General features: G+C 35.7%; 4 protein-coding genes, 2 non-coding genes and 1 pseudogene across 6 annotated transcripts; 4 read left to right on the plus strand and 3 right to left on the minus strand.

Annotated features, from left to right (window-relative positions):
• Positions 1 to 842: 842 nt before the first annotated feature.
• LOC114419952 (transcription factor bHLH147-like) lies at positions 843 to 1,961 on the minus strand. Its single transcript, XM_028385779.1, has one exon. It carries the CDS (start codon positions 1,666 to 1,668, stop codon positions 1,036 to 1,038), a length of 633 nt encoding a protein of 210 aa, XP_028241580.1. The 5' UTR covers positions 1,669 to 1,961; the 3' UTR covers positions 843 to 1,035.
• Positions 1,962 to 10,534: 8,573 nt separating this feature from the next.
• LOC114419953 (DNA replication licensing factor MCM2-like) lies at positions 10,535 to 15,872 on the plus strand. Its single transcript, XM_028385780.1, has 17 exons — positions 10,535 to 10,804; positions 10,883 to 11,064; positions 11,640 to 11,812; positions 11,911 to 12,094; positions 12,181 to 12,400; positions 12,487 to 12,694; positions 12,877 to 13,011; positions 13,093 to 13,284; positions 13,361 to 13,533; positions 13,618 to 13,806; positions 13,896 to 14,012; positions 14,205 to 14,289; positions 14,365 to 14,514; positions 14,607 to 14,732; positions 14,825 to 15,007; positions 15,216 to 15,377; positions 15,465 to 15,872. Exons 1-17 carry the CDS (start codon positions 10,611 to 10,613, stop codon positions 15,579 to 15,581), a joined length of 2,790 nt encoding a protein of 929 aa, XP_028241581.1. The 5' UTR covers positions 10,535 to 10,610; the 3' UTR covers positions 15,582 to 15,872.
• Positions 15,873 to 16,319: 447 nt separating this feature from the next.
• Positions 16,320 to 21,229, plus strand: LOC114419954 (annotated as a pseudogene).
• Positions 21,230 to 21,330: 101 nt separating this feature from the next.
• LOC114420733 lies at positions 21,331 to 21,957 on the minus strand. The gene is made up of 2 exons (XM_028386548.1): positions 21,708 to 21,957; positions 21,331 to 21,602 (listed from the first exon to the last, which is right to left on the minus strand). The coding sequence occupies exons 1-2, from the start codon at positions 21,955 to 21,957 to the stop codon at positions 21,331 to 21,333; spliced, it is 522 nt and encodes a 173-aa protein (XP_028242349.1).
• A 3,307-nt stretch (positions 21,958 to 25,264) lies between these two features.
• Positions 25,265 to 25,967, minus strand: LOC114419955 (calcium-binding protein CP1-like). Its single transcript, XM_028385781.1, has one exon. The coding sequence runs from the start codon at positions 25,914 to 25,916 to the stop codon at positions 25,473 to 25,475; it is 444 nt and encodes a 147-aa protein (XP_028241582.1). The 5' UTR covers positions 25,917 to 25,967; the 3' UTR covers positions 25,265 to 25,472.
• Positions 25,968 to 27,471: 1,504 nt separating this feature from the next.
• LOC114420822 lies at positions 27,472 to 27,545 on the plus strand. The gene has a single exon (XR_003668453.1). It is a non-coding gene; the product is annotated as a small nucleolar RNA R66 (small nucleolar RNA).
• Positions 27,546 to 27,645: 100 nt separating this feature from the next.
• LOC114420775 lies at positions 27,646 to 27,730 on the plus strand. Its single transcript, XR_003668408.1, has one exon. It is a non-coding gene; the product is annotated as a small nucleolar RNA snoR118 (small nucleolar RNA).

The following is a 27,730-nucleotide window of genomic DNA, read 5'->3' on the forward strand; positions in this document are numbered from 1 at the left end:
GTAAGACCATTTAAGAAAAGGTTGGCCATGACCTGGATGGGATTTTTATTTCAGGTCATGGTGCTCTATGTTATTCAGATTGAAACAAAGCAACCTAATTAAGTGCACATGTTATATATTAATTGCAAACCTACCCACGTACCCTTGCAAATTTACAACTCTGGCCAGTTTTTATTAACCTACTTACCAATTCAAGCGACAGCAACTTACATCGTACACCATAAATTCCTTTCCTCAACAACATTATTATCCCCTAAGAAAAATGGTGGTCTGATTTGCAAGCTTCTCACCTATAAACCACCTGCTTATTCAGCAATTTTGTTGCTAATCTATCAACAATTTGGGCAAAGAATGAATTCTATATCTTTCTTGTTTTTCAAGGATAATAAAATTTGCTAGGTAGAGAAAGAGGTATTTGAACCCGATTCCTTACCTTTCTGATGGAGAGAGTCCGGACCTGTAATTAGCCCTTCTCAACTGCAAACTTTTTTTTTTCTTATTTATATTTGTATTTTTTCATAATCAAATTATCAAAGAAAGTATGGATTAACGGTACGAAATTGTTAGGATCAGTGGTCTCAAATTCAAATTTTAAATCTAAATATGTTTTCTTTATTGTCCGGAATAATCTTACTTGACTCATCTAAATATAATCCTACTTGAATTAGGATGATCAAATTCTTAGAATGTGAGTTTGAGTTTAATTTAATCACAAAAGTAGCTTAGAGTAAGGATTGTCCTCCATTATAAGCATTAAACTTGGATTTAACTTGGTGAAAGTTAAAGGCAATGTTGAATGTTCACATTCTCACGAACGATTCAAAGTAAAGTAGGAGATTGAGTTACTGGAAAGAGAAAAATAGATATATACTATGCAATTAGAAAACAATAAACAGAAAGAAAGCTTCTTTGGGGGCAAGGGTGAAAGAAAACGAGCCAAATAATGATGATGATGATGATAAAAATTAAAAAAATTGACAGACACATGACATGGCATGGCATACATACATAAAGGCCTAGAGCCAAAAGTGTCTTCTATGACGAGCTAGGTGGCGCGGAAGGGGAGGCGGCGGCGCCGGAAGAAGAAGAAGAACCAGATAGAAGGTTAAAGAGAGCGCTCATGGCTCGAACCTGCATCTCAAGCGCGGGTATGTAATCAATGGCTTCTTCCAAAATAACCGGTAACGGTTCTTTACGGCAACCGGGAACCAAGCGTGCGAGGAACCTCACTTTTCTCTGCACGCCCGGTGAACCCTTCCCCTTCAGCCGGTAAACGCTGACCCGGGGTTTCTTTGACCGGGTTGGGGGCGTTGTAAGTCTCTGCCGCTTGTGTTTGGTGAACTTGAGCTTGAGCCGGTTGGTGAGGATGGCTCGGCTCCAGCGCGTCATCCCCTTGGCTGTCACGGCTAGGACTCTGTCGGCGGCGTCGCGCACGGCTTTGCCTCGGCGCGGCGGCGGCGCCAACCCGAGATTCACTCTGGCTAAGGCTTGGCGCAGCTTGGAGGAGTAGATTTGTTGCTGCGCTTGGGATTTCCACTTGGGATTGCTCTGATCCTCTTGCCGTTGTTGCTGCTGCCTCAGCTGCGCTTTCTTCTTCCTCCGTTTCGCGTCACGTGACCGGTCCGTGTTCGGAACCGGGTTTGAGATCATAGAGGACGAGGATGCCATTTGGAAAATGTTGAATTGGAAATATTCAGATTCAACAAGTGGATAGGATTACGAATTGCAGATACTCCCAAGAGAGAGAGAGAGAGATGTGTAGTTGAGTGGAGGAGAAAGGTTTGAGAGGTAATGGAACGGGAAAAAGGAGAGAAAGGTGGTGGTGAACGGAACGGAAGGGAAGGAGGGGTGGGTGAGGTGTCCCTGCACTGCACTTGAATTGAACTCAAGGGAGAGAAAAACGGTGGACGAGACATATAAAGGGATCACAATCGCGATTGCCAAAGCACGCGTCCTTTTCTTCTTTCATTTTATTTATTAAGGGGAAAAGAATAAATAAAATCAAAATATATTTTATTTACGTTCTTGGGCCGTTATTTGAGTCTGTTGTTGAGGTCCCTCCTGGACTGGGTTCGACTTTCGGCACTTGTCTCGGTATATTCTTCTTGCATCTAATAATTTTTTTTACCCTTAATATATTTTTAAAAATATTAATTTTACTTTTTTTTACTTCTTTTTTTTTATTTTCTTTGTATAACTTACGCATTAATTATTACAAAATTTATTATGTGTATTAATTATACATTAAAAATTTTAATATTATATATAATAATATTAATTATTTTTTAACATAATTAATCTACTCGCTTAATTGCTTAAAACGCCTTGTTAATAAAACTTATTTTCATTGATAAAAAGAATACTAAAATGCATCTTCTGGTGACGTTTTCTCTATTTACAAATTATTAGTCTTTGCTTTCTCATCCTTTTTTTTAATGGTTGTTTTCTCATCTCTTATTTAATTTCGCCCAGGAACATAAAGAAGCAAGCTGTCTGTCGATGAAATCAAATGGCGAGAAAGCTTTGCTATCTTTCACCGAGGTAAATGTGCCAAGATTTTCTTCTTAAGTTTGAGGACATTTTATTTAGAAGAGGACGTTTTCTAATTTTAATTTGCTTTGTTGAGTAAACTTATTGGTTCTACTTTAATTGTTCGCATTGCACTTTGATACACATAATAAATTTTAATCAAATAATACAAATAATCTATATAAGAGGAGTAAATTTTAATACAAATAGACGATTAAAATTAAAGTTAATTTATTTTTAATATAGTTATATAATTAAGATTAATTTTTCTCACCTTACATGTTTCGAATGCGTCACAATTTTTAGATATAGGTATAAAAGTTCATGCCATCTAATCTCTAGCATGTGTAACTCATTGTTGAAGATAATAGCATAAAAAATCCAGAGAGCGAAAGGACACTTGAAGATGGCAAAGGTGATCCATTGAGACATTTTCTGTACAATAGTGAGAGATACATATAAAAAGAGGGCAAAGGGATTGTATCAAAGGGGTTTGGAAGAATTAGAAAATATTTTGGACATGGATAAAAATTTCAATCACACAATTTCCAAACATGGGTTGATAATTTTAGTTTACCCGTACGAGCGAGTGAATTTGTAGTAACTAAATCCATTGTAAAACATGATAAAAACTACCCGAACTTCATCCCTATTAAGTATATAATTGATGAAACAAAATATGTCCTTTGTGCAGGCAAAGCCGTGTACTTTAACATACGCAATACCAATACGTTATTTAATTTAATACCAAGCCTTTGTATATCATCCCATCTAACTTTGCCGTTGCAAGCACACAATGTCAATCAACCCGATTGCTATCCAAAACCAGAAGGACCAAAATTAAATTGTTTGACATATTCTGATATTCGAAGAGTTTTTGAGTGCATCGGTTTCATGATAGGTAAGCATTGAGCAACTGGATCCGCATTGGATGGGTGCATGATGTTTATTGACTGAGGAATAAGGCCCCACAATTCATTTATTTTCATTCTGTGCAATGATTGTTGGGCATCATCATCCATTAACATGAACAATAAACAAAAGAGGGGGGCTGCATGTGCTTTGTGTGGAGTGTTTTTCTGGCAGTTTAATTCCCATCCCCGAATTGTTTTGTTGCGTTTTTGGATTTTTATTCTTTTTCTGAGCTTGTGGACAGTCATGCTCCACATTTTCTGAAATGGGTCCCTACTCTCACGTACAATAGATATTTTATAATTTAATTCTCAATCATTTCATATTTAGCTTATGATAACCAACATGATGTTTGCCACTTCAAATTTTTTTATTTCAGAGCAGGCTTCCCAACTTGTTCGTATTCTCTCTCTCTCTCGCTTTATTTTCCTTCTTTTTCTGTAACTAAATTCTCCTATTCGCTCTTCTGTGGTATCATAATACTTGTGCAAATTAAAGGGTCCAGTGCTTTGTCCCTACTTCATTGGATGAGAGCTCGAGACTCGAGAGATACCAAAACATAAAGCTACACAGTGAGGAGTGAAAAGTAAAAGCCGACGGAGAAGATAAAAACAAGATCCAAATGCCAATATGATCATGGATGATTTAGTTTATGTTTATAGTAATGGCAATCATAAGCATAGTCCTCATTCTCGTTAAAATCATGATACCATGTGTGTGACAACAGCCAACAGGGGATAATATTGAGTAACTATATTTTGAAAAGCTAAATCACTACAAGGCATTATGACGTGCCAGCGAGGTTGCCTCCCTTGTGTGAGACACAATAAAACAGCCACCACCAAAGAGAAGGGATAACAAAAAGAACAAAACAGGGTAATTAGTGCACATCAGCAGTGAAGGGTAATCCAAGATTAACTAGAAATTATTCATGGCTACTGTACCCTCCAGTGGTCTCTAAGTGGAGGTCAGCATATATTTAGTCTCTTTATGTAACAGGAGATTGTGTATCTCTGGCCGTCTTTGGACTCAGCACCTACCATGACCCATCCTACTAACCATTGATAAGAATAATGTATTTAACTATAGTAACTATCATATATGTTATTTTCGAGATTACGAGATATGATCAAAATCATATCCATATTTTATCTTCGAGAATCAAGGAGATAAATTGATATTAGAAACTAGAATAAAAAACAACTCTTGACCTAGATATTAGACATGTTACCCCCACTTAAATGTTCCGACCAAGTCTCCTTATATCAGAACAGCTAGACGCAATACAATTATGTATCACGACCTGTAAAATAAACAAGTGATTGAGATTTTTGTGTAAAAATTTAAAACTGATTTAAAAAATTTCCAAGTCGTGGGCATGGCTAGAAGCTAATGTGAAAAACTTCGAGTTCTCGTTCTTTGAATGGCATCATAACCCATTGGCTTGCCTACAATGCTTGCAGTGATCATGGCTGTAATTCCTCTGCCGCGAGAACTGCTCTGGAACGGGTATAACTCAGCTTCTAATATAAGAATTTGATTTGCTTTTTGGTCCACTCTAGGTGCTGTGATGTGGGGTATTTGTATTAAAAATATCCCGGATTCATAGTTGCATGTGGGAAACTTAGCACCTCAACTTTGGTCTGTATTCCCTTAGTAATATCTATGGTACTACTGGTACCCTATCAATGAAAACTTTTGTTTGCCCACAAAAAAAATGGCTTGATTTCTTATTTTTAGAAGTAAATGTATTTTTAAATTTGTTTAAAATTATATTATTTGTCATCGCATTTTTATTTTACTCAAAATAAGATTTCTGATTTCAACTAAAAATGAAATTTTATTGTTTCAATTTTTGATTCGTTTGAGAAAATATTTTTACTCAAAATATTTTTAAAAATGCAATCAAATACATTTTCATCACCTCTTTATCTTCAGTCAAACCAAATACCAAATATGCCTTGAGGAGCTAAAAGAATTTTTGAGTGATATAAAAGTAAGAAATTGGGAAGATAGAAACTCGGCGTAGATATCGGTCATTTGCAACAGTCAAGCCGTTGGGAAATGCATATGTGAATGTCATCAACACGCTAAAAAATCCGGTGGAAAGGATCCGTCCGGAGTCTACTAATGTTGCCATACATGAAACGTCTTGTTATTGATAACCCAACCGTCAGAAAAATTTGCTATATGCAATCATCGATAGTTAACTATAATAAATTGCGTGCATCTAGTGCATGCAAAATTAATGACATGAAGTTTATTGACAAACTAGGTTAGTGTCAATAACTATGCTATACTGTGTAGCCATCATAAATCTAACATGTATTGATCAGCATAGCCATTAGTAAGGTATATTATATCAATATATAGATGCAGCCATAAAAAAATTATTGACAAACATGTAGTGGTTGTTCTCTATCATGTATCCTCATTTCCTATCCTCATGCTTACAAATGTAATGATCTAGACAAGTAATTCAGATGATCACTCGAACAATTCTGTATATCAACATTTTTTTTTAGTTCAAAACTTTTACCGTGATCAGTAGATTTCACGCAATGTTCATTTTGAACATTAATTGTCTCCTTTGTAAATGTGGATTCATCGTGTTGCATATTCATTTACTAAATGCTGAATCACCTAACCCTAAGAGTTGACTTCAATATGACGTGTTTTAGTTTCTTGTTTGGTATTAAGGGGGCACCGAGCTCTCCATGGATTGTGAAAATAGCAACTAATATAAATATACAGTACTGGTTTATTTAAATTTATTTGTTAAAATAAATACTTATTTTAATAAACTAAATAATTTTTTTAAAATGTTTGTCTAAATTTTTCTTAACTTTAAATATAAATTTTTTTATTTATTCTAAAAAAAACTTATTTACTTACAATTTTTTTAAAAAATCTAAACAAATTCATCCATAATCATGACCAGAACAAAACAGAACGAAAGAGCAAGTGGGTAGATATGCTTACCAATCAGCCTCGACCAAGTTTCAAAAGACTGGAAGAATGAAGCATCAAGGAACATGGAATAAGCTGGCAATGATGTTCCAGGAAGCTGACGTGTCATGGAAGCCAGAAGACACATCAGGGTCTATTATATGGAGTTGGCCAGCTGGGAATAAGTTAGTTTGATGACAACAATGGAGTTGGATCCAAGGGCAAAAAGCTGTCCATATACGTCAAAATTGGACCTACTTTTCTGGGCCCAAACATAGAGTTCTGATATATTAAGAAAATGTGATTAGTTGACACACAAAAAAAAAAAAAAAGAAACCATGTTTTTTCGACCAATAACAAGAAGAAGAAGAAAAAGACTGATTTCAGTTTCGTTGCAATGTCCCAGACCAAAATACAAATTCACCAACATAAGCATAAGAAAGAAAGAAATCATTAATATGGCCTAGAAAGAATCAGAATTTGCTTAAATGTACCATTCCATATGACCAGAAAAAAGAAAAATAGTACGTACCTATAAAAATAAGCAATAAACTAACAAATTAAGGTGTGTGAGCAGTAAGCACTGGGCCAATTGACTGTAAAATGAAATCACAAAACCGAAGAAAAAACTATATTTTAGTTTCTACAACACTTTTGTAAGGTGTATAAGCACTTACTGGGCCAATCATGCCACCTGTCACTTTTATTTCCTATCCTATCTGCCTATTTAAGTATGGCAAGCCAATTTCTTTTAAAAAAAGTCAAACTATATTTTAGATTCTACAACACTAATTTATAATTTGATTTTTTTCATCAAAGACTTTTAATTTAGTTTCTAGTTATCCCTTATCATTATTAAAATATAATTAAATTACTATAAAGTTACTGTGTGATCTCAATACAAAAGTTAAATTAAAAATATTTTTTTTATCTCTATCGATTATCTTCAATACAATCTTTATTCTCTTCTATGTGATCTCAATTTATGATACTTATTTTATTATATTTTTTAAAACTTTTTTTTTTACGTATTTTACTATGTTATAGTTCTATTAAATAATATTAAAACAACACAATAAAAATTAAATTAATTCCATCTATCAAAATTTAATGAACAAAATTCGCCCGAGAACCAACTTGAATTATGAATAATTGAACATGTTTTAATCAAAAAATTTTACCATCATTTTTAACAAGAAGAATTAACGCCGTTTCTTCCTAATCCTTTGCGCTTGTTGCAGTCACTCTATTACCCTTTACCTTTCTGCAGACAACAGTATATAATGAACAAATTAACCCTTCTTAGAATCAACCAGAGACCACTAATCACAACCACAACTCTCTCCACCAGAGAATCAACGACTTACAAAAATCTAGAAATCAAATAACAAAAGCAAAACCTCCAGCAATCCCAAAATATAACGCCCTAGAGACTAGAACTCAACACAAATCCCTTTTGGCTTTTATGTTGGGCGATGGCAATTAGTAGTGAAGTTAATATGTATCTTGCATTAACTCTAAGAAATCTGCCCCCATATATGTTATGCCACACAACACAAAACCATCCATATAAATCGCCCACTAAAGCAGTAATAAAGCACAACATTCAAAGATTTATACATTTATATCAACTTCGATGAAACCGTGTATACAAGTTCATGGTCATTCAACCTAACTCAAGGGTAAGTAGGACATCATAGTGCCTTAGAGTTTCAGTTTTGAGATATATACTTACAAAAGCCACGTAACAGAATGAATATGTAACATCTTTTTCCGCACTCTAAATGCATATCAACCATAGTGAAATTAGTAGTTCAAGTAAGGGCAATGAATATCAGAAATGAAGAAAAATATAGCCAATACTCCAATAAGCCAAATGCAGAACCACAGAAGCACCACTTGGTTTTTTGCAGACTGCACTTGATGAGACCGATCGAAGTCCTCTGGCACAGTATTCTTATAAAGATCTTCTATGACATATTTGGTTATTTCATCCATAAGCTTCTTATATTGAGGTGCCGCAGTTTGTGAGTTGAACACCTTAGGTTTTGCATTGAACATGGAACTGTCCAATTCATAGGCATCCAAACATTTAATAGAACCAATTCCTACTTCCTCAGTGATCTTTTCAGATGGAAGCAAGGTTTCCTTCAAACTTTCTTCCACCAACGAGATCTGAAACAAATAAATAAAGCCATTTGAATCGGTTACGATTTCCACACCACTTTTACTTTTCACAGTTTATTTTCTCGGAATCCAAACAGTACTTAATTGAAATGGAATAAAGCTTAATTGCTTAGCGATTTGCACCGGAATCATAGCACGAGGCACATATTAACCATAAATAATAAAATTGTTCATCTAAGCTCTGCTACTAGTCCGATCTAAGAGTTTCCTTAAATAAGCAATGAAGAATAGCACCTAGAAATTACTAGTACCTTGAATTAGATAAATGATCAATGTGATTCTCAAAATCACGATGCTTTTTTTGGCATTTTGCATAGATGCTATATTTTTATCTCAAATAAAATGATATGAGTTAAATAAAACAAAGAAAAATTTTAGAATCTAAGTGTGGTAAAGTTTCACATCGGATATAAATAAAAAAATTAAACACCAGTGAAGAGAAAATCTATTAACTTAAATTTTAAGATTTTAGATTAAAATGTAGCGTCAAGTTCACATTTATAAAGATCGAATGTGTAAAAAACAAAGTGGATTGAGTTGTGTCTTATTAAAGTTTGGGGAATCTTGTCATCTCCAATGTAAGAGAATTAGTCTTGTGAGCCATTTGAGATTCTTTCATTGACGGGAGTTGAATTGAGTTTTGTGAAGTTCAATTAAATATGGGGAAATGGAAATTAAAACTTAAGAGAACCATTCATGTGTATATAGAAAGACGGAACATTCCAATATACTAGTAATCGAATCAAGCGCGGGGTTAGCGCCATTTTTAGCATATGCTTTAGATACAAAACAAATGGCATGATTCTCCAAAAAAATAACTCCAAATACTTAATTAATCATCAAATCTGAAATCAAACTTGTCAATTGCTTATTTTACTCTCACACCAATCAGCATGATAGAGGCAAGGAGAAATTTTGACGAGTTTTTAGCAGGAATATCTTTCATTCTAAAATAAAATTTAAATTTAAAACAAAGTATATAATATAAATGAAAAATTTTAAAATTAATTTTTTTAGGACAAAAATTAAAGATAAAAACAAATGGTATAACTGATTTTGAAATCAAGAAATTAAAACACGTAAAATTTATAAAATTAAGTTATTTATTAAATTTAATTTATAAACAACTTCTAGTACAACTAGTTCCTAGTATGATAATAATTGAGAAATTTAATTCTTGTGAAGTGAAATGATATAAAGTAGTATACTTATAACGATTATTTTTAAGCAATAGTATTTTAACTAAATAATTTAATTATATATTATATTTATCATTATAAAAATAAAAAAATAGTTATTGTAGTTTTGAATCAAATTACATTTTATCCGTTAAAAAATTGTACGAATATAACTTGTAGAGTCTAAATCCAAATGCGGTCCATAAGGGTGTTGTTAGGTGCACCCAGCATTATTGTTGATGTATCCAACATTTTTTTAAATACCAAAACTGTTCCTGCGCTTTTTTCGCATTTGTGATGGATGTGTGTGAGGGTGATCCATAAATCGTATGGATCAAGTTTATCCATAAGGTTGATATGGATCAACTTGATCCGTAAGCCTTTTACGGAACAATATGGATCAACTTGATTCGTAAAAAACTTACGGATCAAGTTGATCCATAATGCTTCTACGGATAAAGTTGATCCGTAAAAAACTTACGGATCAAGTTGATCCGTAAAAAACTTACGGATCAAGTTGATCCGTAAGACTTTCAAGGATCAACTTAAATGGCTTACGGATCAAGGGTATTTTTGTCATTTCACCTTAAGTGCTGGGTGTACCAGTGATAATGCTGGGTGCACATAGCAACACCCAGTCCATAATAGTAATGGGCTTTATGCAGATTTCAGCCCAAGCAGTAGCCCGCGTCAACCCAACAAGTGAGAGAATTGGCGCCAAAAGTTTCCCGCCAAATGGAGGGCCACCACAAAAGAGCGGTTTGCTATCCCTTGGCCCTTGCCCTAAATATAGTTGGAAAGAGAAGAGAGAAGCAACAGTGAGACAGAGAGTGAGAGTCGCAGAAGAGAAAGAAAATGGCATCTGATCCTGAATCGCCAACCTCTCCTTCCGTTGGTTTCAACACCGACCAGCTTCCTCACACCCACACCAGCCGTGCCTCCGAAGACGACGAGGCTTCCGTCGATCCCGATATCGTACGAGACGAAATCGAAGAACAACCCGAGGAAGAAGAAGATGGAGAGGATCTTTACAATGACAACTTTTTGGAGTTAGTCTTCTGTTTTTACTTTCTCTTTTTCCATCTCCTCGGAAAACCCTAATTCATTTGGCCCTTACAACTTTTCAGTGATTATAAGAGAATGGATGAAGCTGACCAGTTCGAATCGTTTGGGCTGGACGACTCGTTGGAAGATGACAGGGATTTTGATCAGATCATGCAGGATCGAAGGGCCGCGGAGATTGAACTCGAGGCACGCGATGGTCGCGCTTCCAATCGTAACAAGCTTCCGCAGCTTCTCCACGACCAGGGTAATGTTTCCATTTTATCATGTCCTCTGAATTGGTTGCCCCAAATTGATTATTTAATTTTCATTTGATGAACTGATTTTTCTATAAATTAAGTATAGGCAACGGAAGTTGGTCCTCGATAAATTTTCTGTAATGGATGAAAATTGTTCGGCTGCTATACATCAAAGGATTTAAGGGTGAAAATTGAATTGTTTGGATGAAATTTAAATTACATTTTAATATATGGGTCTAAAACAATTCTGTATAATGAAACAAACTATTTAATTGATGTTGATATGAGGAAAAATTATTGTATTACTTGTGAGATGTGACACAGTGACAGAAATATTTGATTGATCAAGCTTTGGTGCATGGCATAGATGATGCAAATGAATTTTTAATTATTTATCTATTGCACAAACTTTAAAAAATTGAGTGATGAAATTTGCTTAAAATTATTGGGGGACTAGCATGACTCATTAGCTGTAAATAGAGGAGCTAGAAATGTAATTGCAAGCCTTGTTAATTATTATTGTTAGCAGAGTTTTTGGTGTGGAAAACAAATAGTGTTTGATCTTTTGAAATTTCTATTGCAGATACAGATGATGACAATCACAGGTCTTCTAAAAGGGCTCGAGCTGATTTTAGGCCTTCTGCAGCAAGTGATGATGACCTTGATGGTATGCAAAGTTCGCCTGGAAGGTCACAACGAGGGCACTCGAGAGAGGATGTTCTCATGACTGATCAAACTGAGGATGATCGAGATGATGTACTATCTACTTTGTGATTATTTTCCTTTTTCTTTTGTTAATTATCTACTTTGTGATTTTTAAAGTTTCACCATTGATTTTATTACATAAAATGTAGGATGATTTTGATGATGGATATGAGATGTATCATGTTCAAGGAACACTTAGAGAGTGGGTTACAAGAGATGAAGTGCGCCGCTTCATAGCCAGGAAATTCAAGGACTTTTTACTCACGTATGTTAATCCAAAAAATGAACATAGGGACAAGGAATACGTGTGGCTGATAAATGAGATGGTGTCAGGTAATATAATATATTCTCTACTGTGTTCATGTCTTGTAACTGTGACACTGAGTGATATATCTTACTCATTGTGTTTTTTAATGCAGCTAGTAAGTGCAGTTTGGAGATAGATTATAAACAATTTATCTATGTTCATCCCAACATTGCCATTTGGCTAGCTGATGCCCCTCAATCTGTCTTAGAAGTAATGGAAGATGTTACCAAAAGCGTTGTCTTTGAATTACATCCAAATTACAGGAATATACACCAAAAAATTTATGTTCGCATAACCAACTTGCCAGTTTATGATCAGATTCGAAATATAAGGTAGAGAAAAAAAAACTGATGTGTTACTCCATTCTCCTTCCCTTTCCAATGGATGAAAAAACTTAAAATTGGTTTCTTTGGAGCAGGCAGATCCACTTGAATACAATGATCCGAATTGGGGGAGTAGTAACCAGACGTTCTGGAGTTTTCCCCCAGTTGCAGCAGGTGAAGTATGACTGTAACAAATGTGGAGCAATTTTGGGGCCTTTTTTTCAGAATTCCTATTCAGAGGTGAAAGTGGGATCCTGTCCTGAGTGTCAATCAAAAGGACCATTCACTGTGAATATTGAACAGGTACAATGTTTACAAAACCTTTTGGATGCACATATCCTGCTGAGTATTGATGTTCATTTCTTCTCGGTCAAATGATTACAAAAGACATTTGCATTGAGATGTTGCAAAATAAGTTGATTATCATTATTTTAAAAGACAAAAAGGTAATTAAACTCATTGTTTTCTTTCTATGCTTGTTGTAGACAATTTATAGGAATTTTCAGAAGCTTACCCTCCAAGAGAGTCCAGGAATAGTCCCTGCGGGCCGACTTCCAAGATACAAGGAAGTGATACTATTGAATGATCTGATTGATTGTGCTCGTCCTGGAGAAGAAATTGTATCATCTTTTACCTTGACTCATTAATTTTTTGCCCTTGGGTGTTATAGAATGATTTTCTTAATCATTTTCTTATTTCAGGAGGTCACAGGTGTTTATACCAATAATTTTGACTTATCCCTTAACACAAAAAATGGGTTTCCAGTGTTTGCCACTGTTGTTGAGGCAAATTATGTTACGAAAAAGCAAGACCTATTTTCTGCCTACAAACTTACACAGGAAGACATAGAAGAGATTGAAAATTTGGCTAAAGACCCTCGAATTGGAGAAAGGGTGCGTTCCTTAGAATTTTAATTCTTTCAATTTGATTATTGTTCTGTAATGTGATGTGCTATGGATTGAATTTCAGATTGTTAAGTCTATTGCTCCATCAATCTATGGTCACGATGACATAAAAACTGCAATAGCTTTAGCTATATTTGGAGGTCAAGAAAAAAATGTGGAAGGAAAGCATCGCCTGAGGGGAGACATAAATGTTCTTCTTCTCGGTGATCCAGGGACAGCGAAGTCTCAGTTTCTCAAGTAGAATTTTCTCAATTTTATTTTGTTGATATCTTTATACTAGTGATTAATAAATTAACAAAATATTTCAAATTCTGCTGCAAGGTATGTTGAAAAAACTGGACAGAGAGCTGTATACACTACTGGTAAAGGGGCTTCTGCCGTGGGTCTTACTGCCGCGGTTCATAAGGATCCAGTCACAAGGGAGTGGACTCTTGAAGGGGGAGCGCTTGTTCTAGCTGACAGAGGAATTTGTCTTATTGATGAGTTTGACAAGATGAATGACCAGGATAGGTAAGAAAATTGACCTTGTAAATCCTTGAGTTTTCTTAATTACATTATTATCCTTGATCATTAATTTATATTTATATTTTTGTTACCAGGGTGAGCATCCATGAAGCCATGGAGCAGCAGAGTATAAGCATATCAAAAGCTGGAATTGTTACATCTCTTCAGGCACGCTGTTCTGTTATTGCTGCGGCAAATCCTGTTGGTGGAAGGTAAGCAAATATGTAAGGTTGCATGTATCTGGCTGCAAGTTGGCACTGTTTATCAGTGTCCCAGCTAAGATTTCAACAGTCATACACATTGAAAGATATTGGATGTACTATGAGTATTGATTTATGGTTTTGATCCATTTTTCTAGCATCTAAGCTTTTACTCTTAAATTTAACTTTTTCTTGGACTTGCAGATATGATTCCTCAAAAACATTCTCTCAAAATGTTGAATTGACAGATCCAATTATTTCTCGTTTTGACATCCTCTGTGTAGTGAAGGTTATATTTAAATTCATTGCTTCTTTGTTTACCTCTTCATTTGAATATTTATTGAGGGAGTTCTTTATTTTACAGGATGTTGTTGATCCGGTCACTGATGAAATGCTTGCAACGTTTGTCGTTGACAGTCACTTCAAGTCACAACCCAAGGGTGCTAATCAAGATGATAAGTCCTTTAGTGAGTCCCAAGATGTCCATGCATCTGCCATGCCAGCTGATCCAGAGGTCCTTGCTAAGATCCTGCTGTTAGTGACCTTTACGGAAACTTAGGTTGTCTCCTGTGTCTCACCCTTGAGAGATTTTTGGTTTTTTTGCAGATACTTCCTCAACAGCTACTGAAGAAGTACATTACATATGCCAAGTTAAATATTTTTCCAAGGTTACAAGATGCTGATATGGATAAACTGTCACATGTCTATGCCGAACTACGGAGGGAATCTTCAGTAATACCCTGTCATAACTTTTTTAATCAAACTAGATTGTAGTTGTTGTTTGTATTGGATTCACTACAAGCTGCTCTAATTTCCTTGTATAGCACGGACAAGGAGTCCCTATTGCTGTAAGGCACATTGAATCAATGATAAGGATGTCTGAAGCTCATGCGAGAATGCATCTCAGGCAACATGTTACACAAGAGGATGTGGACATGGCAATTCGTGTTCTTCTTGAATCATTCATTTCAACTCAAAAATTTGGGGTGCAGAAGGCTCTTCAAAAGGTATATAAAAATATTCTGAATTTGCCACATAATTCTGTTAAATGCTGATATTCCATGGCATCATATTTTGTTCAAATTATTTTTATTTTGGCATTTTTTTAATATAATACTACCATTTTGTGATTGTGATTCCCTTTAAGATTAGTGGAATTGGTACTGGAAAAATATGCTCTTGAGTCCTTCCCCTAAACTGTGCTTGCTGTTGCAGAGCTTTAGAAAGTATATGACTTTCAAGAAGGACTACAATGAACTGCTCCTTTATATTCTTCGCGAGCTTGTAAAGAATGCTTTGCATTTTGAAGAAATTGTCACCGGATCTGCTTCTGGTTTAACGCACATAGATGTCAAAGTAGATGATCTCTACAACAAGGTAATAACCATTTTCCTGTGTTTTTTTTCCAACCAAGATAATAATTAATAAATTACTTGATTCTTGAGTTTGTTTGATATTCTGCAGGCTCAAGAGCATGATATTTATGATCTGAAACCATTCTTCAATAGCAGCCACTTTTCAAGGGCCAATTTTGTATTGGATGAAGAACGGAGAGTGATCAGACATCACCTTACCAGATGAAAGTAGACTGTATCTGGGTTTTATCATCCATCTAGTTTAGGTTGAATGTTTGATCTTAAGGTTTTGACCATCGACTCCGGCAGTTACTTTGTTGCTAAATGTAGTATCTCCTTTGAATTTTATTACATATATTTTATCTGTATTTAAAAACGTATTCCTTCGATAACAAAAAAAATGTATTCCTTCACTGCTTTGAATATTTCTTCAAGTTTCTTATTAGTTAGGTTACGTATTACTGCCGATACGGCCTTGACTTCACAATAAATATGCAATTTGAATGTTATTAGTACCGATTATTTGTCAATTTTATCGTAACTTAATTTTCTCCGGAGAATGTTTTTTGAGACATGTTCGAAGCATCCTCATTCTTTTTAACATTAAAATATGCACTTTTTAATAGGTGAATTTATGTAAACGAACTTTCTAGTTTTTTTTTTGTGTGATTCTTGACACGAATAATATTTTTATTTATTGTATGTTATAAGATAAAATACGAAATTTGAGGGTTGATGATAGACTTATTTAGAATTTTATTCTGTCTTGTTAAAATCAATTATAAGAAAATATTATTAGGGGAAGCTCACACTTGATAAGTTAAAAGATTGAAGTCATATTTTTGTTAATATGACACTCACAGGAATATGAATTTAATTTACTTATTATTTGTAATTAATAGTGTAAAAATTACTTATTGTTTCTAACTGATATTTCAAAAAACAGTAAACATTTTGGCGCCAAACTTTTCACGCCAAGCGGAAGCAATAAATATTTGGAAAGAGAAGCAACGGTAAAGTGAGAATGAGAATCGCAGACCCAGAGAGCGTAGAGTTAGAGCAAGAACATGCAATCAGAGAACCCTTCTTCAAAGCCCAATCCTGAATCCCCAACCTCTTTTGCTGGTTTCAACCCAGACCAACCATGCCTCCCAAGATGACAAGACTTCCGTCGATCACGATATCACACACGATGATCAAGAAGAACAACCTGGCCACCAAGAATATGGAGATGATTTTTATAACCACGATTTTATGGAGTCAGTCTTCTGTTTTTTCCTTTTGATTTATTTCTCAGAATACCCTATTCCTTTCGTACTTACAACTTTTTGTTACTTGGATGAATGGACGGTGATTATAAGGGGATGGAGGACGCTCACCAGTTCGAATCATTTGGTCTGGAGGATGACGGGGATTTTGATTAGATCATGGAGGATCCAAGGGCTGCAGAAACTGAACTGGACGCTCGTGATGAACTTGATTATATTGCTTGTGATAGAAATATTTGTTTGTATGAGCAGGAGTTGGAATATCAGTCTTGATCAGGAATAGTTGCATGGCAAATAAATAGATGATGCAAATGAGTTTCTACTTATCATTGGTCTATTGCACAAACTTTAAAAAATTGAGGGACTAAGTTTGCTTAAAAATTATTGTTAGTGACGTTTTCAGTGGAAAACATATGGTGTTATGGTGTTCATTAGTGAAGTACTGAAGTTTCTATTGCAGATATAGATGATGACAGTCACAGGCATTTTAAAAGGGCTTGAGGTCCTGTACCAAGTGATGATGATCTCGATGGGATGCAAACTTCACCGGGAAGGTCACAACAAGGGCACAAGGATGATGTTCCCATGACCATTGAAACTGAGAATGATGGAGATGATGTACTTGTGGAAGGTATTATCAAAAGCGTCGTATCTGAATTACATCAAAATTACAGAAATGTACACCAAAAGGTTTATGTACGAGTAGCCAACTTGCCAATGACAAGATTCGAAATATAATGTGGCATAAAAAACAAAACTGCTGTGTTACTCCATTCTCCTCCTCTTTATTTTTGTTTCCATTGGGTGAAAAAACATAAAATGGACTTCTTTGGAGCAGGCAAAGGCACTTGAATACAATGATCCGAATAAGGAGAGTAGGAACCAGACGCTCTGGAGTTTTACCCCAATTGTATCAGGTGAAGTACGATTGTAACAAATGAGGGGCAATTTTGGAACCTTTTTTCCATAATTCCTATTCAGAGGTGAAAGTAGGATCCTGTCTAGTGTCAATCAAAAGGAGCATTCACTTTCAATATTGAAAAGGTATAACCATAGTTATTAAATGAAGATATTGCTTACCTGCATGGCCTCATCCCTCAGTTTGATCAACTTAAGAGTTGAGTCCATCTTCAAAGCTTAAAAGTCAAATTAAATACATGGGGTCAATGGCATGTCAATTAAGAGAAAGTTCAACCTCAAACAAAACCACTCAGAACAATTTAGTCACAACTCATGTTAAGAAATTAGAGGTTTGACAATTTTTCATTTCCATATATGCTGCAAGCTGACAGAGAATGGTTCTTAACTTCTTATTGGTAGATACTTTCCCCACAGGCTATAAACAATAATTTATTGCAATGTACTGATGAGATTTGAAGCGAACAGAAGACCTTAAAGTCAATTATTCACATTCATAGAACCCATGGTTGGGTCACTCACACACTATCCACTAGGTTTCCTTAATGCCACTGCCAGCCTCAGATTAAAGGTTACTAAAGTAAACTATACGACACAGAAGTGTTGTGACCGAAAAAGAAAGGGCACATATGCCGTAGTTACTTATTATGCTTTTACTGAGAAGATTTCTTGATATGTGGGAAAAAAATATGAAAAGAAAATGAAGAAATGAAAAGGAAAACAATAGAAAAACCATTGTAATAAATAGTAGTTACTCTTGGTAACTCACCTGAAAGCCCCAGCAAATGCCAGAGCAGTATATTCTCGCAGGCTTAAACCACATGTAACGAAATTCATGGATAAGTTTTTTTTTAAAGGTAAATGAAATTATTATTATAAAATACCAAACTTGGTACAAGAAGTAACAAAGTTTAGTATGAAAATTACAAAATAGAGATAGGTCAATACATAACCAACTCACGATCCTATCCAACATAAAAATGAGCATAAATACAGTGCCACCCCATAATTGCATGCTTTCCTACATGTCTAATGCAAAAGCTCGCTGTCAGCATATCCCACAATACCACCAGCAAGATATAGCAAAATTATAGCTCTGACTAACAGCCATCTGAATACATGAGATGAAAAATTAAATAAACTCACTTTTTCTTTTGTAGACAATTTATAGGAATTTTCAGAAGCTCATTCTCCCAATAGAGTTCTGAAACAGTACCTGCTGGTCGACTTCCAATATACAAGCAAGTGATACTATTGATTTCTTTCTTCTTGGTGTTATACATTGATTTCTTTCTTATGCTTATAATTTGTTGTTTCAGGAAGTCACAGGTATTTATACTAATAACTTCGACTAATCCCTAAGCACAAAAAATGGTTTCCCAGTACTTGCAACCGTTCTTGAGGCAAATTATGTTACGAAAAAAGCAAGATAGCTTGTCTTCTTACTAACTTACACAGGAAGACATTGAAGAGATTGAAAATTTGGCTAAAGACCCTCGAATTCGAGAAAGGGTTTGTTTCCTAGGATTTTTATTGGTGTTTTTCTTTCAATTTGATTATTATTGCTTTCTAATGTGATGCTGATTGAATTTCAGATTATCAAGTCTATTTTGCTCCATCAATCTATGGTCAGAAGGACATAAAAACTGCAATAGCTTTAGCTATGTTTGGAGGCCAAGAAAAAGATGGGGAAGGAAAGCATAGATTGCGAGGAGACATAAATATTCTTCTCCTCAGTGATCCGGGAACAGCAAAGTCTCAGTTTCTCAAGTATAACTTCATCCACTTTATTATGTAAATATCTTTCCACGTTTTAATTACAATAGGAATCATTAAATTAATAAATATTTCAAAATCTACTACAAGGTACGTTGAAAAAAATGGATAGAGAGCTGTATACACTACTGGCAAAGGGGCTTCTGCTGTGGGTCTCACTGCTGCAGTTCACAAGTATCTAGTCACAAGGGAGTGGACTCTTGATGGGGGAACACTCATTGTTCTCACTGCTGCAGTTCGAGGAATTTGTCTTATTGATGAACTTGACAAGATGAATGACCAGGATAGGTAAGCATATCAAAAGCTGGAATTGTTACATCTCTTCAGGCATTCTGTTCGGTTATTGTGGCTGCAAATCCTTTGGTGGAAGGTAAGCAAATATGTAAGGTTGCATGTATCTGGCTGCAAGTTGGCACTGTTTATCAGTGTTCCAGCACCCAGCTAATATTTCAACTTCTATGTCATACACATTGAAACATATTGGATGTACTACGAGTATTGATATATGATTTAGTTCCATTTTTCAAGCATGTTATTCACACAAGCATGTTATTCACAAGCTTAGTCTTAAATTTACCTTTTTCTTGGACTTGCATATATGATTCCTCAAAAGCATTTTCTCAAAATGTTGAATTGACAGATCCTATTATTTCTCGTTTTGACATCCTCTGTGTAGTGAAGGTTATATTTAAAATCATTTCTTCTTTGTTTACCTCTTCATTTGAATATATTTATTGAGGGAGTTCTTTATTTTACAGGATGTTGTTGATCCGGTCACTGATGAAATGCTTGCAACATTTGTCGTTGACAGTCACTTCGAGTCACAACCCAAGGGTGCTAATCAAGATGATAAGTCCTTTAGTAAGTCCCAAGATGTCCATGCATCTGCCATGCCAGCTGATCCAGAGGTCCTTGCTAAGATCCTGCTGTTGGTAGTGAGCTTTACGTAAACTTAGGTTATGTCTTTTGTCTTCACCCTTGTGAGTTTTTCTGCAGATACTTCCTCAACAGCTACTGAAGAAGTACATTATATATGCCAAGTTGAATATTTTTCCAAGGTTACAAGATGCTGATATGGATAAACTGTCAAATGTCTATGCCGAACTACGGAGGGAATCTTCAGTAATACCCTGTCATAACTTTTTTAATCAAACTAGATTGTAGTTGTTGTTTGTATTGGATTCACTAACAAGCTGCTCTAATTTCCTTGTATAGCACGGACAAGGAGTCTCTATTTCTGTAAGGCACATTGAATCAATGATAAGGATGTCTGAAGCTCATGCGAGAATGCATCTCAGGCAACATGTTACTCAAGAGGATGTGGACATGGCAATTCGTGTTCTTCTTGAATCATTCATTTCAACTCAAAAATTTGGGGTGCAGAAGGCTCTTCAAAAGGTATATAAAGATAATTCTGAATCTGCCTCAGAATTATGTAAAGTCTTGATATTGCTTGGCATCACATTATTTTTATTTTGGTATTCTCTTTTTATATACATACTATTATGATTTCCCCTAAAATGTTTACTTGCTATTGCAGAGCTTTAGACAGTATATGACTTTCAAGAAGGACTATAATGATTTGCTCCTTTTTATTCTCAGCAACCTTGTACAGAATGCTTTGCATTTCGAAGAAATTATCACTGGATCTGTTGCAGTTCTAACGCATATAGATGTCAGAGTAGATGATCTCTACAACAAGGTAATAACATTTATCTTTTGTGTTTGTTTCCAACCGAGATAATCGATGACTTGACTATCAAGTTTGTTTGACAATGTACAGGCTCAAGAGCATGACATTTATGACCTGACAACATTTTTCAATAGCAGTCAATTTTCAAGGGCCTATTTTGTATTGGTTGAAGAACGTAGAGTGATCAGACATCACCTTGCCTGATGAACGTAGAATGTATCTGGGTTTTATCATCGAATAGTTTAGTTCGAAAGAACCTTTAAATGTTTGATCTTAAGGTTTTTTTCTTATCAAGGGGAAAAACAAAAACAGAACGAAAATTACACAAGCCTAGGAACAGTGATGCCTATAGCATCCGAAAACAATATTGTGTCTAAAGTTGGAGGACATGAATCCCATAGTTGCAAAGACTCCTCAGATGAAGCGCCCTTCTTTGCCATCCAATCAGCAACATGATTTCCCTCGCGAAAAGTAAGAGCAAAGGAAATACTCCAATTCTGGCCTTTGTAAGAACGAATGCATGTAAGTAGAGCAGCATAAGGATGACATGTCGTGATTTCCCCAGAGATTAAATCCAGAGTGAGCTTGGAATCTGTCTCACAAATAATATTAGAATAACCTCTGAACCAAGCCAACTCAACACCTCAAGCCAGTGCGAAGAGCTCTGCATGAAGTGAGGTTGTTACTCCACATGAACCAGTATACCCAATGATCCAATCTCTTTGAGAGTCCCTAATAACACCGCCGAATCCAGATTGACCAGGATTACCCAAAGATGATCCATCTGTCTTTAACTTTAGAACAGTTGGTGGTGGAGGTTTCCATGCCACCTGAACTGTATAACGATTCCTAGGTTGACACTCCTGCTGATTGCTTATGATATTCAGCATATTGTTCAACTGGGATGCAATGAACCACTCCTGCCAATTCTCATTGCTGAAGGTCATTGCATTTCTGTCTCTCCATATAAACCAGCAAATAAGACAGAACAAAGCACCAGTTGCACATGTAGCATGTTAATGCAGCCACACCGAACTATCATGTTCTACAAAATCTACAACCAGTGTTGGTTGAAACATGCTCCATACACTACGGGCCTTGTCACAATCTCGTAATAAATGAAGAACTGACTCAACTTGATTGGAACACCTGCAACAAAAAGGGTTAGAAGACAAATGTCTATAAACAAGGAAAAACTTTGTGGGGAGACTCTTGTGGCTAGTGAGCCACAAGAAAAATTTGATGTTCTGAGGGATTTTCATGAGCCACATCCAAGAGTTGTTTTCTGCTTGAGCGCCAAGGGAAACATTGGCTTGAGATTGAAGCCACCAATAAGCGGTTTTAGCCATAAAAACATGATTTTGAGCAGCACTCCAAATGACTGTGTCCGCAATAGTTGAGTTCAAAAATAAAGAATTGAACTCTTGGGGCACCTGTGAGGGAATAATTGTTGCCATGTTATTCCAAAGCCACATTCCATTCTCATACACATCCTTCAACGTAAGGTTAAAATCCTGGATGTTAACATAATCCACCATGTCGCACAGGAAGCCATTCGGGTTCCACCTGTCATACCACACTGGCATGTCACCTGTACCCACTCTAAATCGAAATCCTGGTTCAAGCAATTCAGCAGCTTTTGTGATTGAGAGCCATGTATATGAACAACGCTTGTATTTGAAAGACGTTGCCAACAGTTCTATTCCATGCATTTGAGACAAGTGTAGCATAATCCGGATGAGATCCATGTCGCTTGAAAGCGGAAGGACTTGTATTTCTTACTCTTTGCCTTGTGGAAGCTGATCAGCAAGGGATTGTGATCTGAATTACTCTCTAAGGTAATAACTCCACTAAGGCGTGTGGAAACTGTACTCTCCAATCTATATCAACTAGGCAGTGGTCAAGCAGTTTTCTGACATGACCTCCATTCTGAACATTTTTCTACCAAGTGTAAAAACCTCTTACTGCTTGAACATCAATAAAATCACAAGAGTCCACCACATTCCTGAATAAATTGGATTTTGAGGCAATAAACTTGCCACCATCAACCTCTGTAGCGTTCAAAATTTCATTCATGTCTCCCGCCATCATCCAAGGTCCTTTAATATTACCCCTAAGTGAAATGAGATAATTCCAAAGGTTGACTCTTAAGGATGGGTTGGGTGAAGCATAAACACCGGAACAAAACCATTCAACCACTCTTTTCCTTATTGAAAAAGTAATAAAATGAGGGGTACTGTCAACAAGCTGAAACACAAAATCAGTATGGTTGGATAAAACCCAAATCTCACCTGCATGACCACGTGCTTCTTGAATGAAAAGTGGTTTAAAACCCAAAGTAGACCAACGATCTTGTGTGGCTGAAAAAGCAACATGAGTTTCATAAACCATAAAAACCGAAGGACGATATCTCCTTGTCATCTCTCTTAAATATCTCCAGGTAACCTTGTTAGAGGCTCCCCTAATATTCCATGACACTAGCACAAAGTCATCAAAACCATTCATGGCAACAGATGTCAAGGAGGAGAGGGAAGAATTAATTTGTGATTGGTCCAAGGTCTATTTCTTGAACTGAAACATTCTCTGGAGTAACATCCATATCAACTCCCTGGTCCGAACTTTCTTTCTCCATGCAATCAGTATAAAGGACAGAAGAAACTTGTGCCAAATTCATTGTGGATTTGGCCCCACCCCCTTACGTTTCGAGGCTACTACTTTCATAATTGGGGCACATGCAGCTGGTTGCTGTTTTGATGTGGGTCCCTTATTGGCAGGTGAAACTGAAATTGATGTTGCTCCAACTTATTCTGGGATGAGTACACTGGCGCACGTGATCCCCTTTGAAACAATTTTAGTGCAAGTAGCACACTTTCATCATAAAAGTACAGGTTTAGGCCTGGAAACCTAATCTAGACCATGGTCTTTTCTATCTTCGCTGATGGTGATGCCAAATCTGGCGTCCATGTTTGCACCGTTAGATATGATCCAAAACCATCCAAGGTCCCCCACCCATCACCAAGCTCCGATCCTCTTCCAGATCAAATTTTAGCATGAAGTAGCCATTGTCGATATCTAGCATATCGAAGCCCGCTTCGAGTTTCCACATCGTCACCAATTTCTCCTTCAAAATTTTGTAGCCAATATTCTTGCCCAACAGTTTGATAACAAGCGCGTCTTGCCAGGGAGTACATAACCCTTCAAAGTTCAAAGACTGAATCTGTAATGTCGACCATTGGTTTAAAAAGATTGCCATCTCCATACTCTATTCTTGCTAGCTGCTCCTTCAAGAGATCTCTCTTTGGACGAGGTTGCAGCCTCTCTCTGTTGACCATTGTCTTGTCAATCCTCCAAGGTCCAAATAACTCAATTTTCTCTCATGAACTATTTGGGTCAATGGATAATTTGATCCAAAACTTGGGATAATGGATGTAATCCAAAAAAAAATTCATAAGTAGTTGTTAATAGAGTTGAAGTCACCAAATTCTGATCAGAGTAGGTATCAATTTATGTCTCATTCCAAATATAGTTTTTCTAACCATATTTTCTAAACGAACCATAGGTTCACCCACTTTGTTTAATTTAGTTTTTTTTTACATATATTTTTATCTGTTTTTTAAAATATTCTTTCAATAATGCTTTGAATACTTGGTATTTCTTCAACATTCCTATTATTAGTTGGGTTAAATTACCGTTGATACCGCGTTGACTGCACAATAGATACGCAACTTGAATTGATATCATTCATTTGAAGCAACTTATATTTAGAGTCAATAGAAAATGACGTTTATTGTCGATGCCAACAATGGCGCTTTGTATTACATGGAATTGTACAACAATTCACTTCACAAATCAATGGTGGTGATGAGCAAATTTTAGAACGTTATATATCTACCACTCATAATAATAACAAACAACCATAATAAAGAACTACGATAAATTTTGAATTCTAAATTAAATGTTGTAATTTAGAAATATAAAAATTAAATGAGCTTATTTTATTCACTTATAGTCATTTGACTTGACTATCTTTTCTTTGTTGAAAAATAAATATAATAATTAATATTTGATAATTTACCAAAAAAATACTTCTACTAATTTGCCAATAAACCTCACGAGTCAAGACAAACAAAAATAAATAATCCCTTACTCCATATTTGAACAAATAAACCTTGGAATGTGAACGACAGTTTTGGCATGGCTCACTACCATACCCTTCCATTTTTTAATGTATATTTGAAAAGAGCAGAGATACAATAAAAAAAAATAATACTAGTATATATGTAATAAATAATGATGTAAAAGTGAAATGGAAGGGAGCATAAATGTATGAATATATGAACTCATATTTGATTACAATCATTTGTTTTGGATTCAATTAATGACTTGGACAAAATATAAAAACCCAACACTTGTTTAATTAACGAAACGAAACGGCGCCAATATACGAGGGGGGTAAATTAATTTAATTAGCGGCGGAACATTCAAGCGCCAATATACGAAGCAAACCATCGAACGTAACGCCGCCGTTTTGGTCGCCGCCGCCGAACCGGATCATGGCGTTGATGTCGTCGTCGGTGGCCGAAAAGCCAGCCCAGGCCATGTAAGTCTTCAGGTCGCGGTGGCTGAGCTTGCCGTCGCCGTCCTTGTCCATGACCCTGAACACGTCCTCCATGGCCCCACACCCCACGGGTTTTCTCTCCGCCGCGACCACGCGCTCGAACTCCTCGTACTCCACGAACCCGTCCTTGTTGGTGTCGGCCAGCGTCATCATTGCCCCGATCACGTCGTCTCCTTCTCCGCCGACTCCGGCGTAGAAGGCGCGGAGGTCGTCGTGGCTGATTTTGCCGTCGTGGTCGGCGTCGAGGACGTGGAATGCCGGTCGGAAATGGGAGGCGGAAGGGCACATTTTGATGATTGTATTGGAGCGTGTTTGCGATGTGTGTGGTTGTTGAGATGCGTGTCTTAAATAGACGATATTCGGGGGTTTGGGCAGCAAGCCCTTGGTCCTTTCGCCCACTGGCTTCCGCTTTGTTACGTATGCGATGATATCATTGCCCTTTTTTCTTTTGGGATCTGATTCTAGACTTAATGCACATTAAATTTATTAATTTTTCTGATAACTATATTAAAAATTGCATTAAAAATGATTTATTATTACACCTATAATGTCTTATAGATAATTAGATATTGGTAAGTCATAAAACTTTACAGGATTTTTTATATTAATTTTTTATGATTTAAGATGTTTAAATAATAATTGGCTTCTCATAAATATTCTCTTTCAAATGTAATTTTGTTTGAAATCTTGATTTTTTTTTACTAGAAATCACTGTGTTACTCAATCCACTAATTTAAAAAATAATTTCATTTGTAGTATTGATTGTTAGCGGGACCCCTTTGGATTGTTTGAAAGCTTGATATTATATCATTTTTTCTAATATTCAATTTTTATTTGTAATGTCATTTTAAAATATCACGACTAACTAAAATCTAAGTTATCCAATGGACTAAAAAATAAATTATTACCTTACCAGAAAAAAATTCAATGGGCCGGGCAAAGTTTTTTTTTTTTAAAAGGTTTATTAAAATAACTTGATTGAGTTTTAAGTATCAGAAGAAATATCTCTAAATTCAATGGGCTAATTAATAAATTATGTGTATTTGAATGGAGGTTGAAAAAATTAATTTTAAAAGAATGTAATTTATGTTTGAATGTTTTATTATAAAATCAAGTTATGAGTAAAATTTAATATAAACTTTGAATTCATTATAAAATCATTTCAACCTATAATTAATTCTTAATTATTTTCTAACGTGAAATTAAATATGGAAAGTTATATTTAAAATTAATTATGTAGTAATCAATTATCCGCCCCCAAACCAAACACGAAAAGTTATGGACTATATGATCCAATGGGCCGACTAGTTGAAAGTTCATCTCAAACTTCATTGGAGGAAAGCGCTTTTCGACCCAAGATGGGGGAAAAAAAAAAGAACAAAGGGTCAAAATCGTAATTAAAAGAATAAGGGTGGTTCTTTAGTCTTTTCACAAACGTAAAAGCCCTAATTCAAATACGACCATTATATAACTCAGAGGCTCTCCTTTTTCACACCAAGGATTACGGAAAACCCTATTCGCTTTAAGTCTCATCCATTCTACTAACGGCGGAGCTTTAGTTTTTTCAATTTTCGTTGTCATGTTTATTTGCCTCTTGAGATGCCTTTGATTCTCAGATCATGTATCATGGGTTATCTCCAAATCAATGATGAAAAAAAGGCATAGATTTTTCGCAGGAATGTTGAGTCACTTCGCCTTCGTCTGTTTTCTCCAGGCGCAGTGAATGATTAGACTGCTAAATCAACTTTTTCATTTTTTAATCTTCAAAACTTTCGATTTTAAATGTAATTACTTTTTCTACCATGTATCTGTTTTTTTCTTTCTTCTTTTTAGACTTGTGGGATCCTATGATGGCATGAAATCTTTGAGACCTGATTGTCTAACTTGATGACAACCATAAGCATAATCGCTGAGGATCCTAACCAAACCTTAGTAGTTTGTCTTTTTTTCTGTGGGGAGGGGTCTGTTATTATATGTAGCATTGTAATTTGGGATAAAGAGGCATAAGGAAATAGATGTGAATGATGAAATAAGCACTGGGCTCTGAGCAGGATCTGCTATATGTGAAGCACAATGCTAGCCTAGAAAGCTATGCCTGACTA

This window comes from Glycine soja, chromosome 7 (assembly GCF_004193775.1).
Source record: "Glycine soja cultivar W05 chromosome 7, ASM419377v2, whole genome shotgun sequence".
Lineage (NCBI taxonomy): Eukaryota > Viridiplantae > Streptophyta > Magnoliopsida > Fabales > Fabaceae > Glycine > Glycine soja.